The 17796-nt window shown below is 39.6% G+C and overlaps 1 protein-coding gene across 1 annotated transcript; it reads right to left on the bottom strand.

The window, feature by feature from the left end:
• Positions 1 to 815: 815 nt before the first annotated feature.
• LOC131300756 (tobamovirus multiplication protein 3) lies at positions 816 to 17568 on the bottom strand. Its single transcript, XM_058326736.1, has 11 exons — positions 17062 to 17568; positions 16101 to 16191; positions 15943 to 15995; positions 15752 to 15844; positions 15594 to 15665; positions 4098 to 4170; positions 3952 to 3997; positions 2426 to 2489; positions 2282 to 2335; positions 2005 to 2082; positions 816 to 1291 (listed from the first exon to the last, which is right to left on the bottom strand). Exons 1-11 carry the CDS (start codon positions 17215 to 17217, stop codon positions 1199 to 1201), a joined length of 873 nt encoding a protein of 290 aa, XP_058182719.1. The 5' UTR covers positions 17218 to 17568; the 3' UTR covers positions 816 to 1198.
• Positions 17569 to 17796: the final 228 nt, after the last annotated feature.

The following is a 17796-nucleotide window of genomic DNA, read 5'->3' as shown; positions in this document are numbered from 1 at the left end:
AATTTGACGAGATCGTAAACTTTTATTAGCATTTTATGCCAATTTAAGTTGAATCCAATTACCCCCAGTAATAAACACATTTACGATATATAATCATATTCGACTTTAATCTCAAATTAATGGACAATTGAACTATTTTATCCAAATTCAAATAAACATAAATTTATGGCTATCATTCCATTCTGGTAAACTTAATTATTGTTCAGATGACACCTTTGACAGACGTCATTACCTACTTTCAAATCTTCCCAATAGGATAACTACCTAACATTCAAAGTTAGTTAATTTATACTACTAGTATTTGGCTGAAACCAAACCCAACGTTCAAAAGTGTCACAAAAGGTATGAATGGATGGTTTTTAACAGCAAGTCAACACATGAACCCATCTCCCATTCTGCCTTTGTATTCATTCATCTCCATTCATTTCACACTTGTCAATTGAAATCACCTCCAAATACGCAGAACGGTTTCGAAGCATTTTGCAGAACCCTTTTGAGGAACTGCCAAATTCGCAGCAAACAAACCCCTAGTAGATATGGAGATCAGATAAAGAACATTCACAGGTATGTCTTCCTCCACAATTTAGTACCAACTTTTTAGATTGACATAAACACATGCTATTTAAATTTTGCAGAGAGTCGTGAAATGCCAATCCAGTCTGATAAAATCTGGTTATAACTACCATGCCAAATGTTATGAGGAAACCGCTTTTCTGGTAAATGTTTTTTCTTAGGGAAACGAAATGAAAATTGCAAAAACATCATTTGAACAGCTTGCAGCAAACAGGTCACAAAACAGCACTTTCCAGGGAATATTGAGGAAAAAAGAATCAATACCCCACATTTTGACAGAGTGGAAACGAAATGCCAAAAATACAAAGTCTGCACCAAAAGAAAACAGTGATTATGAGATCTACAACATACAAGACTAAAACCAGTACCTAAAAAGGTCACAAACAACACATTTGCCTATCATCTGAAATGATCATTTTAACAAACCTGGAATCTGCTAGTGAGAACAAATCGACCATAAAGAATCCCGGACAGATTAGCCATGACCACAATATACAGAATGATAATTTCTTAGCTCCCCCTCCATTCTCTCCAATATCGTTTAATGGGGAGATAGAAGCTCACAGAACCAACTCCACCACTATTTCCAGTCTCGATATTGCGATCACCTTTATCAGCAGAACCGTCAGCGAATAGGGTGATATTGTGTGATCCCGCGCTTTGGGGGCAACTTCCTCAAAATGAAGAGCACAAGAGAAGAAGGCAGTATCTCCACCAACTGTAAAAAAGCAGCAGCAAAAACTAGAAAATGAGTAATTACTAAATTCATGAAATCATATAGTGCTTCTCCAGATCCATAACAAAACAATGTGAAAGCAAGATTTTTAATCCAAGTTTGGAGTAACAGCCAGAATGAATGTATATATCCTAGCAACGTTTCCCTGCAAATATAGAGAAGACTCACTCTCCTCAAATGGCTTTACTCAAAACACTAAAATAATGAGAAACATGTAAAATATTTCAAAGGGATAGCTTGTATTCACATTTTGGACAAAAAAAATCATATAAAACAACATACAATCTTAAAGAGCTAAATAGCTCCAAATAAAAATCTAGCTGTATGCCAAATGAGATTCACGTCTATAATATTGGAATTTAATATCCATGAAAGCCACCCAAACATTACAGGCCATGCACAAATAATACATTTCCCACAACAGAAGCTGACAGGAAACTTCTGAGATAAACCAACTAATTAGCATATAGAAAGGTTTTGGTATTGCTCAGCCATGTACACACAAATCCTGCAAACCACCTAAAGAAACTTTTAGACATGAAATGAGGTCAGCAGCAAGGCAACTCATTAACATGTACTCCCAGGCCTTTCCTATGAGCCACATATCTAACTTACATGCAACAGAGTTTCCATTCTTCCTCTCCCTCCCCTAGTCATACATAGACATAGTAATCAAGCTATGGAAGGAAACATACCAGGTAATATATAAAGTTCAGAACAGGATGATCCAAAACATCCAGGTCTGCAGCTTTATCAAATGCGTTAAAGCACATCTGTAGAACAACAAAATGGTGAAAAAACCAGATAGATGACAAGACAATACCAATGCTGATTGGCCAATACCCCGCAAGGGAAAGTGATAAGTCAGCAGTAATAAGATCCCGTTGATAGTGCAATTTAAATGAGGATCTAACAATCTTTCAGTTTACTTTGTTGGTTTGTGTCAGGAAATAACGACCCAAGTCAACTCACCATTATGCCTCTAACTAGGAAACATGTAAAGCATATGGTTGTCACATAGCCAACCTGAACAAATAAAATACAGACACTAATTAAATTTAGAAACACCGAAGAGGGAAAAATAGCATCACGAGATAAGATCTGAAAAACATTTGCCTCCTGTAGCTTCTTTCGTCGACCTTTTGATTCTACGGGAAACCGCTGCAACATTAAGAAGAGCCTGCATGAAGATGACATCGGAAACACATAAGGAGAGATTACGCGATATCTAGGTTCAGAAAAAGAATGAATGTGCAAATAACCACATCCCTTAAACCAAACCTAAGGCTGCGATTGTCAGTCAAAGCAATGTCAGCCTAAGCACCGATCCATATATTAGTTGGGTCACCTTCGTAATGTGGTTCAGTGTTACATGAACTCTTCTATGGCCCCCAATGTGCCTGTTGTCCAGCTAATATGACAAGGCTAAGGTTATCGAATACATGTCATAGGAGCCAAATCAGACGAAATAAGAGCCAGCTCACATTTGATATTAAGAGGGAAAAATTAACCTCTCAAATGGGCAAGAGAGAGAAATGCCCTCTTTCCCCCATAAATCCCAGCCAATGTACCCTCAGCTTAGGTACATCTGTCCACACCAGATACTTGTAGCCGAGTCCATGCATCAGATTTACGGTCTGTTTACAGGTTAAAAAGTAGGATATTGTGTCTTGGTCTCTATTTTGGGTACCAAAGAACCCCAGCCAACTGAAGAATCAGACCCTCATTTGATTACAGATATTGCAACAACTAAAATGGACACTGCTGATTAAAAAAAAAAACTACTAAAATGGACACATTTTTACCACCAAATTGGAAATCATTTTCAATGCATGTAGAACATGTTGCACAAGCACAAGAGTAAAAAGCCTTCAAGCAAATCTTTTTAGTGAATAGTACGAAGAATTTGATACAGCTTTAAACATTTCATTTTAACTGTTTGGGAGAATATTATGAATGTCAGAAATGAATTGTCGGATAGCTTCTACAGCTAGAATCAACTCCTGTTTGGGTGCCATGTCTAGATATTGTCTAGCATAATAACGCAGAACCGGATCAATCCAAAATGGTTTTCAAATGGCCTACGGTTCAATTAATTCCTATATTTTTGGAACCATAGCTTCGTCTTAAAACCGGGCCAAATTATCCGTCAACAGCCCTACCCACAATCTGTTTGTGGAAAATAAGATCATAACCGTCACTGTTCCGAACGATTTTAGGTAGCACATATAACTTCACATAGAATTCAGCTGTTTGCATTTCTGTGGACCTGCATTCTTACAAAGCAACTATAGTTCAGAGTAAGCAGTTAGCAAAGCATTAAGTTTTAACCCCTCCGCAGGTTTACGGTTGAACTCCTAAAAAAAATTATGGTCAACAGTAAAGACAGATTCATGTAGCCCCAGAGACATTTTCAACAGTTTTTATTGTATCTGTGTGTGCGTATCAGAGAGAGAGAGGGAGATGCCGCTGATGACTCCACCATACAAATGATGCCATGATAATGCATTAATTTGGTCACAAAGATCCGGTGAGCAAATTTTAGTCTTTTAAGACTGAATGCTGCAGCAAAACATGCATCGCCACTACACAACAACCTAAACTCGGCAGATGCTAATGGCCCACCAAATAATGGAAATTACCTTCCTCCATAGACAAGAAACCCAAGGGCTGCAAATAGAGAAACACCTGCAAGAAGAGGTGTGTTATGAACAAGCCATACAAGTGTCATTAAACTTGCAGTAGAGCAATAGAAGGAAATTTCTACTAGTATCTAAAACTGAGAAACCTGCAAAGAACATCTTGGATAGAATCATCAAAGGAGGGATCGGCTTCCACCAAATGATCAGCCACAAAACAATCTGTGAGAAATCAATAGGAAAGAGTTATAGGAAGAAAATCTAAAATGTACTAACCAGAAAGTTTGCTTCCTTCACATGATTGCATCGGTATTAATACATGAGCCACCATATTATGGCCAAACATGGCATATATTACATCAAGTGATGTATGTCAACAAACAAGGTTGGACATGGTTCTAGTACTAACGACATTTTGTTCTACAGGCTTCTCGCTGTGTTACTTAAATGTACTTTATTGTAAAGAAAGAGGGTTCAACTGTTATATCACAAATGGACAGTGGTATTCCTTCAAAATGGTTAAACTACCCAACCATGGATTACCACACTTAGGCCAGGTTACGAAACATAGTAAGTGTTCATCCAAACAGGCTATACATTACATTTCTGCAGGGAAATGCAATGTAAACAAGGAATAGTGCCGATAATAGAACAGCATTGTATGTCTAAAGAGGTATACATACTGTTGTTGACAAGATATGCAGCCCTCGTGACATTAAAAATGTAGTAAAAAGGGATGATTCAGAGCAGATACAAAATCATAATGCCACGAGTCCACGACACCCTCAAGCAAGAAGGATAAGACAGAATCAAAGAATCAGAAACCTATTCCCAGACAAAGCTGTCAACAAAGGTATGAACTGCAAATTTAGCTAGGGAAGGTAATAGCAAGAGCTACAGTAAACCAAACGGCCAAAGTTGACCTGGGCATATCATTGTATAACTTCAAATTCTGACACAGAGCATGATTGATTGATCAGCAATTAGAATTACACCGTAATGGTCTCCCCCTGCTCTTTTTTCTCAACAGGCCATCTCATAGAAACCTCATAACTAATTTCTTGTGCACAGTAAGGACTCAAAAGGATACTTTCGGCATTCATGTTGTACAGTTAACTGGCAGCAAGGGAAGATAAAACTAAAAAGACAGCTAAGGATGAAATTATGGAGAGAGGACAAGCTGTTCAGAAATTTCATTTATAAATCGATCACTCCACTACCATAAAAATCAACTAAAATTGTGACAGAATGAAACAAGCCGCTAAGGTGTTCTATCTAGGAATCGGACGTAATATTTGGACATAGTAGTCTCCGAGGGGAAAACCAATGATCGAGAGATTGGGGAAGATCTAACCCATAAAATCCAAGTAGGTTGGAGGGGTGCTTCAGCCATATTATGTGACACACGGTCACTTATAAATTGGAAGAAATTTCACATAGCAACTATATGGTAAGTGATACCATGCAGGACGTGATGTTCCGCAACTACCACCACATGTAAATGTGTTGCTACATTGACAGCTTTAAGTAAATGTGGGGTAAGATTAGAAGAGATGAAATTGACAAGCATTCGTAAAACGGTAGGGGAAGCAGCAATTGAGGATAAGTAGAGAAAAAGAAGACAGTGTAGTTTATGTTACATATACTGGAATACAGCTGTCAGTGCGGCTACATGTCTTAACTGTCAGATTCATCTATTTCCTTGTCAAGGACGAGGGACATGACAAAATATTCGAAATTGTAGATACACAATATAATGCATCACACATTATGGGGTAATTGGCGTTTTACAAGGTGTCATTTAAGATTCTATGTATAATTTCAGATATTCATGCATAAAGCATTTCAGAGATTCATGCATATTCCCAAGGGCGGCTCTATTAGGCGTTCAGGGGGTTCAAGTGAACCCCCCTGGGTTGAAAAAATGCACTAAGATTTTCTAATTTTTCACATATATTTTGATTTTTCTTTACTATTGTCTAACCGGAACATTCACACAAAATTAGAGTAAAAGGAAGTTGATGTAAGTAGACCATATAGTTGTGAAGCAAAGTCCCACATCGCTTAGATACCAAAGTGTTAGAACTATCGCTCATATGTTAAGTATGAAGAGATACTAAGGAGTTCTAGAAAGAAGTCCAAATGCCGGAGCGGAGCGAAGCAGAACGAGTGGAGCGAAGCGCAACGAGTGGTACAGTACGGTTCGTACAGGGGTATTTTTGGGATACATACCAAATACCAGACTAGGGTTAGAATAGAGTAGTTATAAATACTCTATGTTGTAAACCCTATTCCATACTGTGATAATAAAAGAACAGCAGCCGCTCTCGCTCCCGTGGACATACCCGGTTTTTAGGGAACCACGTATATCTCTATGTTGATTCTTAATTGTTTTATACTCGTAAATCATGTGCGTGTGTGTGACGATCCTAACAAGTGGTATCAGAGCTTCGGGCTGTTTTTTATCACACGGAAGAATGATGTCATTGAGTTCATCTGTTTCGAAGTTCAATGCGATGAAGTTCGATGGAACTTCGAATTTCGGATTGTGGCAACAGCGGGTAAAGGATCTGTTGGTGGAGCAGAGCTTGTACAAGGGGTTGAAGGCGAAGCCAGAAGCCATGTCTAATGACGATTGGGAAGAACTCCAGATGAAGGTGGTGAGTACGATTCGTCTGTGTCTTGCAAACGAAGTTATGTATCACGTGTTGGGTGATGAATCACCGGCTGGAGTCTGGACTAAACTGGAGAGCATGTATATGTCAAAGTCGTTGACGAATAAACCGTTTATGAAGCAAAAACTGTTTGAGTTCAAGATGATCGAGAGGGGGCAGATCTGATTCAGCATATCAACACGTTCAATCAGGTTGTGAGCGACCTGCGACGGATTGACGTAAAGTTTGAGGAGGAAGACCAAGCGCTGATGTTACTGTGTTCTCTACCGATTTCTCTCGAAACCCTCGTTACAACCTTACTCTGGGGGAAAGAAACCCTAGAACTGGAGGAAGTCACTGCAGCCCTTCTGGCATATAATCAACACAAGCAACAAACAGAATCGCTGCAGGGTGAAGGTCTGGTGGTTAAGGGGTATGGGGATCATGGCAAGTAGAAGGAGAGGGGTAAATCAGTTTCGGGGCATAGGAGGTCTCAGTCAAAGAACAGGTCCGAGGGCACGTTTGAATTCAAGTATTACAGGCGTCATGAACCGGGGCACATGAAGAAAGACTGTCCGCAGAGGGGAAAGGGAACTGACTGGAAGAAGAAGGGAAAGACAGGGGAGAGGAAAGATGGATCAACTTCTGCAAACGTTGTGGAACAAGAGTCAAATGATGGTGATATGCTTTCGGTCTCAGCTGGTCCAAATGACATGGCAGATTCGTGGATTCTAGATTTAGCATGTTCGTTTCACGTGTCTCCTAACAAGGATTGGTTCAACACCTACAGGTCAGTGGATTGTGGTAATGTTCTTATGGGTAACGATGCATCGTGTAAAGTCATAGGAATAGGCACAATAAAGATCAGAATGTTTGATGGTGTTGTGAGAACTTTGGGGGATGTTAGACATGTTCCAGAATTAAGGAAAAATTTGATTTCGTTGGGAACCTTAGACTTTAACGGCTGTGGGTATAAAACAGAAGGTGGAGTTATGAGGGTAATGAAGGGTGCCATGGTGATTATGAAGGGTTCCAAGGTTCCTGGAAATATCTACAGGTTGGTAGGGAGTACGGCTGTAGGTGGAGCTGCTGTCACTACAACTGATGATCCTAATGATACCATGCTTTGGCATATGCGGTTGGGACATATGGGAAAGCGTGGGATGTTAGAGCTACATAAGAGGAATCTACTGAAAGGGGTTAAATCGTGTAAATTGGATTTCTGCAAGTTTTGTGTTCTGGGAAACAGTGTAAGGTGCAATTTAGGAATGCAACTTATAGAACGAAGGGAATTCTCGACTATGTTCATTCAGATGTTTGGAGGCCAGTGAGGGTAGCTTCGAAAGGAGGATCTCTGTATTTCTTGTCCTTTATCGATGATTTTTTCGAGGAAAGTTTGGGTGTACTTGATGAGACGCAAGTTTGAAGTCTTTGCTAAAGTCAGAGTGTGGAAAGCTGAAGTGGAAAACCATATAGGGAAAAAGATTAAGTGTCTCAGGACAGATAATGGGAAGGAATTCAAGAATGGGCCTTTTCTGAAGTTTTGTGAGGAACATGGGATTCAGCGACACTTTACAGTTCGGAAGACACCACAGCAGAATAGGGTGGCAGAAAGGATGAACAGAACCATTGCAAAAAGGGCACGATGTTTGAAATTGAATGCGGGACTTCCGAAGGTTTTTTGGGCAGAAGCAGTGAGTATGGCATGCTTTGTTATAAACAAGTCACCGAGTGCTGCTTTGGATGGGAAGGTAGCTGAGGAGATGTGGACAGAGAAAGAGGTTGACTACTCAGGGTTGAGAAGTTTTGGGCCGGTGGTGAGGCATACGTCAATCAGGGTTATCTTGGCATTGGTGGCTAGCTATGATCTGGAGTTAGAGCAGATAGATGTGAAAACAGCATTACTCCATGGTGATTTGGAGGAAGTCATATACATGGAACAGCCTAAGGGGTTCAAGCAGCCAGAGATTGAACATCTTGTTTGTAAGTTGAAGAAGTCACTTTATGGGCCGAAACAGTCTCCAAGACAATGGTACAAAAGGTTTGACTCTTTCATGATACGGATTGTTGCGTTTATGTTAAAAGTCTTGATGATGGTTCCTATATTTTCTTGCTTCTTTATGTGAATGATATGTTGATTACTGCAAGGAGTATGGTTGAGGTTAACAAGTTGAAGTCTTTATTGGGTAAAGAGTTTGACATGAAGAATTCGGGAGCAGCTAGGAAGATACTTGGGATGGAGATTCGCAGAGATAGGTTAGCTAGTAAGTTGTGGCTATCTCAGAAGAATTATGTGGTGAAAGTGTTGGAGAGGTTTAGCATGAATAATGCCAAACCGGTCAGCACTTCATTGGCAAGTCATTTCAGATTATCTTCAGCTCAGTGTCCAATGTCAGATGAAGAAATTAAGGATATGTCAAGGGTGCCTTATGCAAGTGCAGTGGGTTGCTTAATGTATGCAATGGTTTGTATGAGGCCTGATTTGGCACATGCAGCTAGCAAAGTCAGTAAGTACATGGCCAAACCAGGCAGAGAGCATTGGAAGGCAATCAAGTGGATGTTCAGATACTTGAGAGGTACTTCAGATCGTGGGATTATGTTTGGTAGGCAACGGGGTCAGATTTCAGTTGTTGGGTATGTGGATGCAGATTGTGCTGGGGGTTTGGATGACAGAAGGTCTACAACTGGTTATGTGTTTACACTTGTGGGTGGGCCTATTTGTTGGAGATCCATGGTACAACCTCTGGTGGCTTTATCTACTACTGAGTCTGAGTATATGGCGGTGACTGAGGCAGCTAAGGAAGCATTGTGGTTGAAAGGGTTTGTTAAGGAGCTTGGCATAAATCAAGGTGGAGTTCAGTTGTATTGTGATAGTCAGAGTGCCATTTATTTGGCAAAGCATCAGGTGTATCATGCTCGAACCAAGCATATCAACGTGAGGTTTGACAAGATGAGAGAGTTGATTGATGCAGGTGATTTGATACTGGAAAAAGTGCATACTTCTGAGAATGCAGCTGATATGTTGACAAAGACGGTACAAGTTCGAGCATTGCTTGGACTTGGTTAATGTCTCCAGGTGCTAGGACAATGGAGGCATCCCCCAAACCCACTAGATGGTGATGGTTATCTTATGAGGGGGCGAGAGTGAATTCGCCAAGGTGGAGATTGTTAGAACTATGGCTCATATGTTAAGTATGAAGAGATATTAAGGAGTTCTAGAAAGAAGTCCAAATGCCGGAGCGGAGCGGAGCAGAACGAGTGGAGCGAAGCGCAACGAGTGGTATGGTACGGTTCGTACAATAGAGTAGGGTTACAGACCAAATACAGACCAAATACCAGATTAGGGTTAAAATAGAGTAGTTATAAATACTCTATGTTGTAAACCCTATTCCATACTGTGATAATAAAAGAACAGTAGCCGCTCTCGCTCCCTGGACGCACCCGGTTTTTGGGGAACCACGTATATCTCTGTGTTGATTCTTTACTGTTTTATACTCGTAAATCGTGTGCGTGTATGTGACGATCCCAACACAAAGTATTATGAAGTAAATAAGCATGAGGCACCCTCTTTTCAATTGGTAGCTTTTGGGGTTGAGTTGTACCTAATGCCGCATAACATGGAATCTGAGCTAGCCATGTAGGTACCAAGGATAGGTAGGGTGCCTGTCTCTGTCTATAGCGCTGCTGCGTAAATATGCTACGCAAGATGAAGGATATAAATACAAGTCCCGAATCGCCTGGGTACCAACGTGATATGAATTATAAGCGTGAGGTCACCCTCACTTCTTCACTTCAAAAGCTAGCTTTTGAAGCCAAGTTCAAGACCATTTAACAACAATTCGGTCCTATATAATGGAGTCGAGTAGATACAACGACAAAGAAGAGTGACAAGTTTGTAAATGAAAATGCCATGAAAGGGAGATACCTAAACATAAGGATATTTGTGAGAGCAAACATTTAACCCTTGACCAAGGATAATGGTGACAACAGAGTAATGAACATAATGCGACATGAGGCTTATAAGACTATTTTTGGGTACTCCCAAAGTATCATGTGACATTGTCTAATTGATACTCTTGGCAATAAGTGATCACAACACATACAAATTGGGTCATCCCTTGTCTTCCAACTACCAAGAAAAAATTGTTAATGTCCCACTTGCAATATTTGCAATATTTGTCATATTAAAACATCGACTTCAAAACCAATTGGCAATGAGGGAAAAGGCCGCCCAAGTCATGTACTAGTTTCCGAGGTGATAATTAACCGAGGTGGGACAAATTTCAACACTCCCCCGCACGTGTGACCATTGACTCACATGTGGAAACGTCAACAAAGAATCCAGAATATACAAATCAAAACGAAACAAAGTGCAACTATGGCACAATTCCAACCGTCACTACATGATTGGTCAGGGGTACCACATGGTACACAGGATGGTGGCCTAGGTGGCTTTGCCCCAACCAAGAGAAACAAGGTAAAGTCTTCTTAATTTACCTATCAAATAATTTTGTACTCCTTCCATCCCAATTTAATTGTCCTTCGTTCTATTCTAACCGGCTAAAAAATTAGTTATATCTTTAAATCCGTAATGAATTTCATATCCAATATGGATCTTGTCTGATAGATCTCGATTAGTTTTATAATACAATGTTTTTGAAATCACATAAAATATTATAAATTACAAGATATAATAAATTGAAAAATGGCACAAACTCCCAAAAAGGACTATTAAATTGGGACGGAGGGAGTACTGAATAGAACTCCAACTTGAGATAGTACACCATGAGATGAGGTTAAGCTGCTAAACAAAACTAAAAAGTGGGGCTGAGAAGACTAAAGTATAATAATCAAAGATATTATTTGTTGCAATCCCAAAATCTCTAGGGTATTCTTCTACCATCCTTCAAAAACACGGGCACAAGAAACTTTCTTCTCCTCTTGTAGGAAAACTACAAAGTGACTTATTAGCTTTGCCTTTAATAATATGCCTACTTCTTGAATCAACAACCTTATTATCAAAAGCCATCGAGCTCTATTCCTTCTCTTTTTTGATAACTCAGGGTGTTCGGAATAGCTTACAAGGACCTTGGCAAACTTACAATGACTTCTCCTTAACCTGAATTAGCTTTCCCAAGACAAAACATCTTGAGCAACCAATAATTCAGAAATGAAAATCTTAGTCCTTTTTTTAATGGCACCAGATGATTCTATAGTTGCATAAGTCGAAGGACACCATCCATTCTTCTCCAATTCAAGCGGCCAGACATAAACTTGATAAATCAGAAACATTACAATTGATGGAGTTACATTTGTGTTGAGCGTTCATTCCTCAATGCGATTTCCAATAGGTGGGCGTCGAAGACAGGGCTTGAACTCATGACCATTGCTTTGGAAAGTGGAGCCTCGATTATGAGATATTCACCAATCCATTGAGGCTGCCATTAAGAGGTGGATAGCGGCCAACCTCTGTTGGTACAAAGTAATTGGCATAATTTTCTCCTAGAGCATAGACCATGAGATATTCACCAATCCATTGAGGCTGCCATTAAGGGTTAAATACCAGTCTTCCCCTCTTGGTCACGAAGAACATGGAATAATTTTCTCCTTATGCTTCAAAAGATCTAATTAAGACAAGTCCAAATTGCCGAATGTGTCTTATTTGGGGAACATTTTTAAAACTACCTCAGACAAAGGTTAGGGTGCAGGCCATGCAAGCCGAGTGTATGAAGAAACCAACTTCGGTCACCATACCCCTCAGGATAAGGGAGGCTCCAACGCTCAATGTAAAGCAGGTATCGTGCGAAAACATTCTTTTGAAATAGGACTCAAAACATTCTCCGTTGCCTAGTCAAGTGCAAACTAAAGTATATGGTGGAAGTCTGAACATGTGGGCAGGATTTGAGGCAAATCCAAAGAAGCTGTCCCACAAGGGGGAATCCAAAATGAAGCAATAGGTGAATGAGTTGAAGTAGTAACAAAAGCAGCGGTTCAAGCCAAAGCTCTAATCCCGTGATTTCTTCTTTTGTTCCCTTCCATTAGCAACAAAACAAACATACTACTAACGCAAGAGAGCGTATAACATATTTTGGACAAGAAACTCACTAAGGGAAGTACAAAAGAAAATAAATCTATAAAGAAAATGGATATCCCCCTTCAACTGAATAGAACCCATAACAACAAAAAAATAAAACAAATAAAACACTTCCTCCCATACATAGTCCTACCCGAACCTATCCTTAAAAAGCCTAGCATTACCCTCCATTCAAAGAATCCATGAAAAAGTGAGAAGATAGCGTTACACACCTCAAACTTTTGCCTTCTAATTGCAACCAAAGACCAAAAACAAATACTAATCATTAAGGAATCAGGCACAAGTAGCCAAAATCACCCAACAAAGGTCAACCAAACGAAACAACCTAAACTATAAAATCCACCCCTATAAAGCACCTACATCTTGTAGCTTAAGCCACAATAGATCTAATCAATACCATAGGTAAGACTCTTTTATGTACCATGATCAAAACCCTAAGGATTGCTTATCATGCTTTGTTGGTGTTAAGGCATCCAACTCAAAACCAGTTGGCCATCACTTTTGGAGGTTATAATTAACCAATGTGGGACAAATTGTAACACTCTCCCGCACGTGAACCCTGACCCACACGTGGAGAGGTTTGAGTTTTTTTAAAACAGAAATTGCGGAAACAATGTGCACTTAATGCACAAACAACTAGGAAATTAATCAAGACAGTCTTATCCAAAAGCCTCATAAACCCTAGCTCTAATACCAGATTAAAGCTTCCTCAAAACAAATTGGGCATGAGTGGAGAAGCCGCTGAGGGCTCATATACTAGTTTTGTAGGTTATAATTAACCCATGTGGGACAAACTCTAATAGTTGGCATGGCATACAGGCCAAGGGTGAATTTGGAGAGAGACTTTGTACACAAAACAACAAAGCCCAAGGCCTTTGCTAGAATATGTTATCCACGGATAATCGCGAGACTCCAAGTAGCAAGGGTGGGGCTATCTTTGGCGCCAACTTGCTAAGGTGCCCAACTTCCTAAATCAGCTGGAGCAGAAGCAATGGGAGATGAGGAGGTAGCATAGAGGCCCTTTGGCATGCCAGCAAAGTGTCCATCAGTAGTTACTCAATTGTACACGCCGAAAATGTGAGATGAGCTATTACACACTGAATTTTGCATGTTGAGCCTATTGCAAGGTGGTATCACTTTACCTTTTAGGTTTCATGCATTTACTATCCAGGATGTGGCATGGAAAGCATTTTAATCCTTTATTCTCCACTATCTTATAATGTAATTAGTAAAAATTATCTCATTGATACACACAGTATTTAGTAAGTATGTTTATCTGCTTGGGTTGCTGGAAATATTTATTCCGACAAATGCTTTTGCATTGGTGATTAGGACGGTTTTAGGACACTTAGATATTTCCGTCTACAACTGGAATCGTGGTGGTTTCGGGTTGGAAAATACAAATATAACTTGGATGAGTGCGCAAAGAAGAAGAAAGGAAAGGAAAGGAAAGAAGAAGGAGAAGAGAGATAGAAGTGCTTAACCCTCGCCAGGCGGTTTCTGCAAAGAAGTACCACGGCCCAAACCCCAATTACAATGGCCTCAGCCTTGTAAACTTCAATTCATTAATCAACTCTGTTTTGGATAGAAAGATTACATCCATATTTATAGGCTAAACAATGGCCTTTTGAATTCCTAAAGGATTGTGATTTTGGCACTCCAAAAATTGATGGAGGGGCTCCAAAACTGAACTGTATTGATACACAAAACAACGTCGTTTTGGAGCCCCTCCATCAATTTTTGGAGTGTTAAAATCAATTTCCTTCCTAGAAGTCTAAATGAAATGAACCTAATCAATGAACACAGTTAATAAGATACTAAATGAACCTAAATATAAATGCATACATTGAACCTACTAACATGTGTTTAATGCATCTAGATGATTATTAATGCAAACACTAAATTCATGATGACCCTTGAACTACCAAACTACGACAGATGACCCTTGAACTACCAACTACCAAAGAACACTTATTTTTGGACCAAAAAGCCTTCTCGATGCTCGGGCTATCCTTTAGCCTTTGGTCTAGGATTCCAAAGCCTATGACACTTGTCTAACCACTCCATGGCTATGCCATCAATTGGTAGGCAACATCTTGTCATGTTGTCAAAATGTATAGGAGCAACAAACAAAACTTCAGACCATGTTCGTTTTGAGATTTTGGTTTTGGGATTTTGGGTAATGAGTGGAGAGATAGATAGAGAAATGAGAGTAATAATTGGGAGAAAATTTATTGAGAACCATGCACAGAGAGAGAATCCCAAATTCAAAATCTCAAAACAAACATGGTCTCAATGTTTTAGAGGGTTTCAGAAAGAAAGTATCATAGTCGAGACAAACATTCAACATTAAAAACAATGATTCGTTCAACATAAAAAAAAACCACCACAATTTCATCTAAATCGCAAATTAAATCACTGCCTCATCTTTCACCCTTTTTACTATCCTATCTTGTTGCACTAAGAAAATATCTAATCATGTAGCCTTTGAATTATTCCAACTGTCCCATATCACTTCCATGATGCCAAGGATTCACAACTCCTCACAGGCTCACACATGGTTAGTACATTATTTTCCCATTATCTTAAGACATTGAAGCCCCTTTCACCTCACATTTATTAAAGAACCTCCTGGAAGTCAAACACATTCTCAACAGGAAGACGGATGTCAACAACGAGAAACGCAATTGCAATTTTTTCCAATTGAACAATTACAAAATGGTGTTATTTCAGTATCCTTGTCGTCCAATCACATGGTGAGGTCGACAATGTTTTATAACATAAGTACATGGAAATGCAACAGAAACTCAGCCAACAGATCAAAACAAATTTACCCTCTCCAACAAAAACTTCCCCTTCCTCACAAATAAAGTGGAAGTATGAAGAAGAATTTTCACCTGAATGGTATAAACGATGGCATTAATTGTATAGAAGCTCGGCCGGAGCGTGTCGGTAGATACAGCACGTGCCTGTCCATATTCATGTCAGCAATAAAATTAGACAGTCAAAATCCCTTCAAAAAACTACCCAAAAAATGGGCATATCCTGGCACAACCTGATAGTATATCTCTGCCCAGAACAACACCAAGAGTGCATATGTTGTGAAGAATGCAAGGCTCGGTATATCGAGCAAGACGTGTTGGAGAATCTGACAAACAGCAAGACAACATCAGGTAAAATCTTATAATAATCACATGGGAACACAAAAGGAAAAGAAAAGCAAATATAATAAAGAGCGCTCCAAACCTCTGGCTGCAACTTTTGAACATCCCGGCGGAAAATAAAAACTAAACATCGAACTGTCAGAGAAACCAAACCCATATTCAATTAGTGAACAGGGGCACTAAAAACAGAAGATAAAACACATAATCACATCAATTACAGAAAAGGTACAAGATACAAACCCCCATTCACCAAGAAATTGAGAAAATGGAAGACCTTCTGAGTCGTCCAACCATATTCGGGTACTCTCAACTGTATCCGTACCAATTGTACCTATCCATAAACATTCCACAGAAAATAAACCACCGTACTAATTGCAACGAAATTCATATAATATTAGATCTTTTACTATCATTTACTTGCTTTCTAATCATATGTATTATCTTCAAGGTATTATGCTTTTCCAATATAGCAATGGGAATTCAAACAATTAAATTTTCTTCAATCCTGAAAACTGAAATGGAAGGATAATAACTTACCACAAACAAGAAAAACAAATACAGAGAGATGAAGACTTCAAGTTTTGGGTCCTTTATTATCCCAACAACCTAAACAATGCTTGTATTGCCAATCAGACTCGTAGGTTCCACCTAAACACTACTTTGACTCCAAAAATAAACAAATGTCAACGAACTCAAAATCTTCAAGACCTAATTGCGTTATTAGGGCAACTTGCTATGCAGCTGCTTAGAATTTAACCGTAAAAGAAGTCAAATTTAACCGTAAAAGAAGTCAAATTTCTGACCCCCAACATACATTCCTTTAATTCCGTTCTCATCAACCAAGCATAAGCAATATCCTAACCATCCGATCCAATATGAAACCCTAGAAACTCCTAATCAACATGAAATTCTAATTCACATTAGACTTTCCAACGTCCCGGAGAAAAGTCATCAACTTCGAAGATCTTCGACACAATCTAATCGAGCTAGTAGGGATTTTTCCGTTACAACAAGGAAAAGGGCTCAATTGATGATTTCACATGTTTGCGTTTCCCTCATCAACCAAGCGTTACTAAATAGACCAATAATGAACAGAAAATCTATCTCCATGAATCCATAACAATACAAGATTAAGGGGAAGAAAAAAAAAACTGAACATTACAACTTTTTGTTGATAACCACGAGAGGGGCAGGGGGCTACCAGAGCAACGACGGCGACGACGCCGTATAGAGCGGCGAGGACGTGGAATATGCGATCCTGCCAAGCACGGGACTCGTTAATTTGGTCCCACCAATTGGAGGCTTCCGTTAGGGCGTACGCGACCACCGCCGGCGGGCCCACCACCGTCCGCGCCATCGCCGGGGATCGATTTCCTACGAGGAGAGAATCGCCGGGGAAAGTTTACCCTTTTGGGGAAAGCAAGAGAAATCTTCTGTCTGCTTCGATTATTTTTTTTGGCTATTGTTTATTGTTTGTTTTTTTTTAAATCTGGAAGTTTTTTTTTTTTCTGATGCGAAATTGGATTTGGAAAAACGGCCGGCTGGAAAGAGGAGAGAGACGAATAATAAGGTGGTGGGGGGGGGAGGGGAGGGTATCGAGGGGCGTACAAGCGGTGTGAATGGATGTCCACGCGGCGTTTTGGTTCGGGTGGGGTTTACGCGCTGTGGAGCAGTTCCACGTGGTGTGTGCTGTGGATGATATATCGTTCAGGCGGCGTCCTAAAATGCTGGCTGAGAGAGATAAAGAAAAAACACACAAAAATAAAAATAAAAACAAAAACCATACCAAGGAGTTTTTTCTTTTAAGGGTAAGAAGTTTTTTATTTTTTTATTTTTGGCCTTGTATATATCAGTAGGATTAGCAGAGTGTTAACTAATACGTTAAGTTAATCTACAAAGAGTTAAAAGGTTGTTCATAGGCCTAAATCCCAATAAC

This window comes from Rhododendron vialii, chromosome 9a, assembly GCF_030253575.1.
Source record: "Rhododendron vialii isolate Sample 1 chromosome 9a, ASM3025357v1".
Lineage (NCBI taxonomy): Eukaryota > Viridiplantae > Streptophyta > Magnoliopsida > Ericales > Ericaceae > Rhododendron > Rhododendron vialii.
This window is presented reverse-complemented; position numbering and strand designations above follow the sequence as displayed.

Bases quoted from the DNA above. Each gene is read 5' to 3' on its own strand.
- LOC131300756 (XM_058326736.1), bottom strand. From the start codon at position 17,217: ATGGCGCGGACGGTGGTGGGCCCGCCGGCGGTGGTCGCGTACGCCCTA. The intron at 15,845-15,942 runs GTTTGGAGCGCT...GCTGTTTGTCAG, and splicing joins TTCAAAAGTTGCAGCCAGAG to ATTCTCCAACACGTCTTGCT. The intron at 15,666-15,751 runs GTTGTGCCAGGA...GAATATGGACAG, and splicing joins GGGCAGAGATATACTATCAG to GCACGTGCTGTATCTACCGA.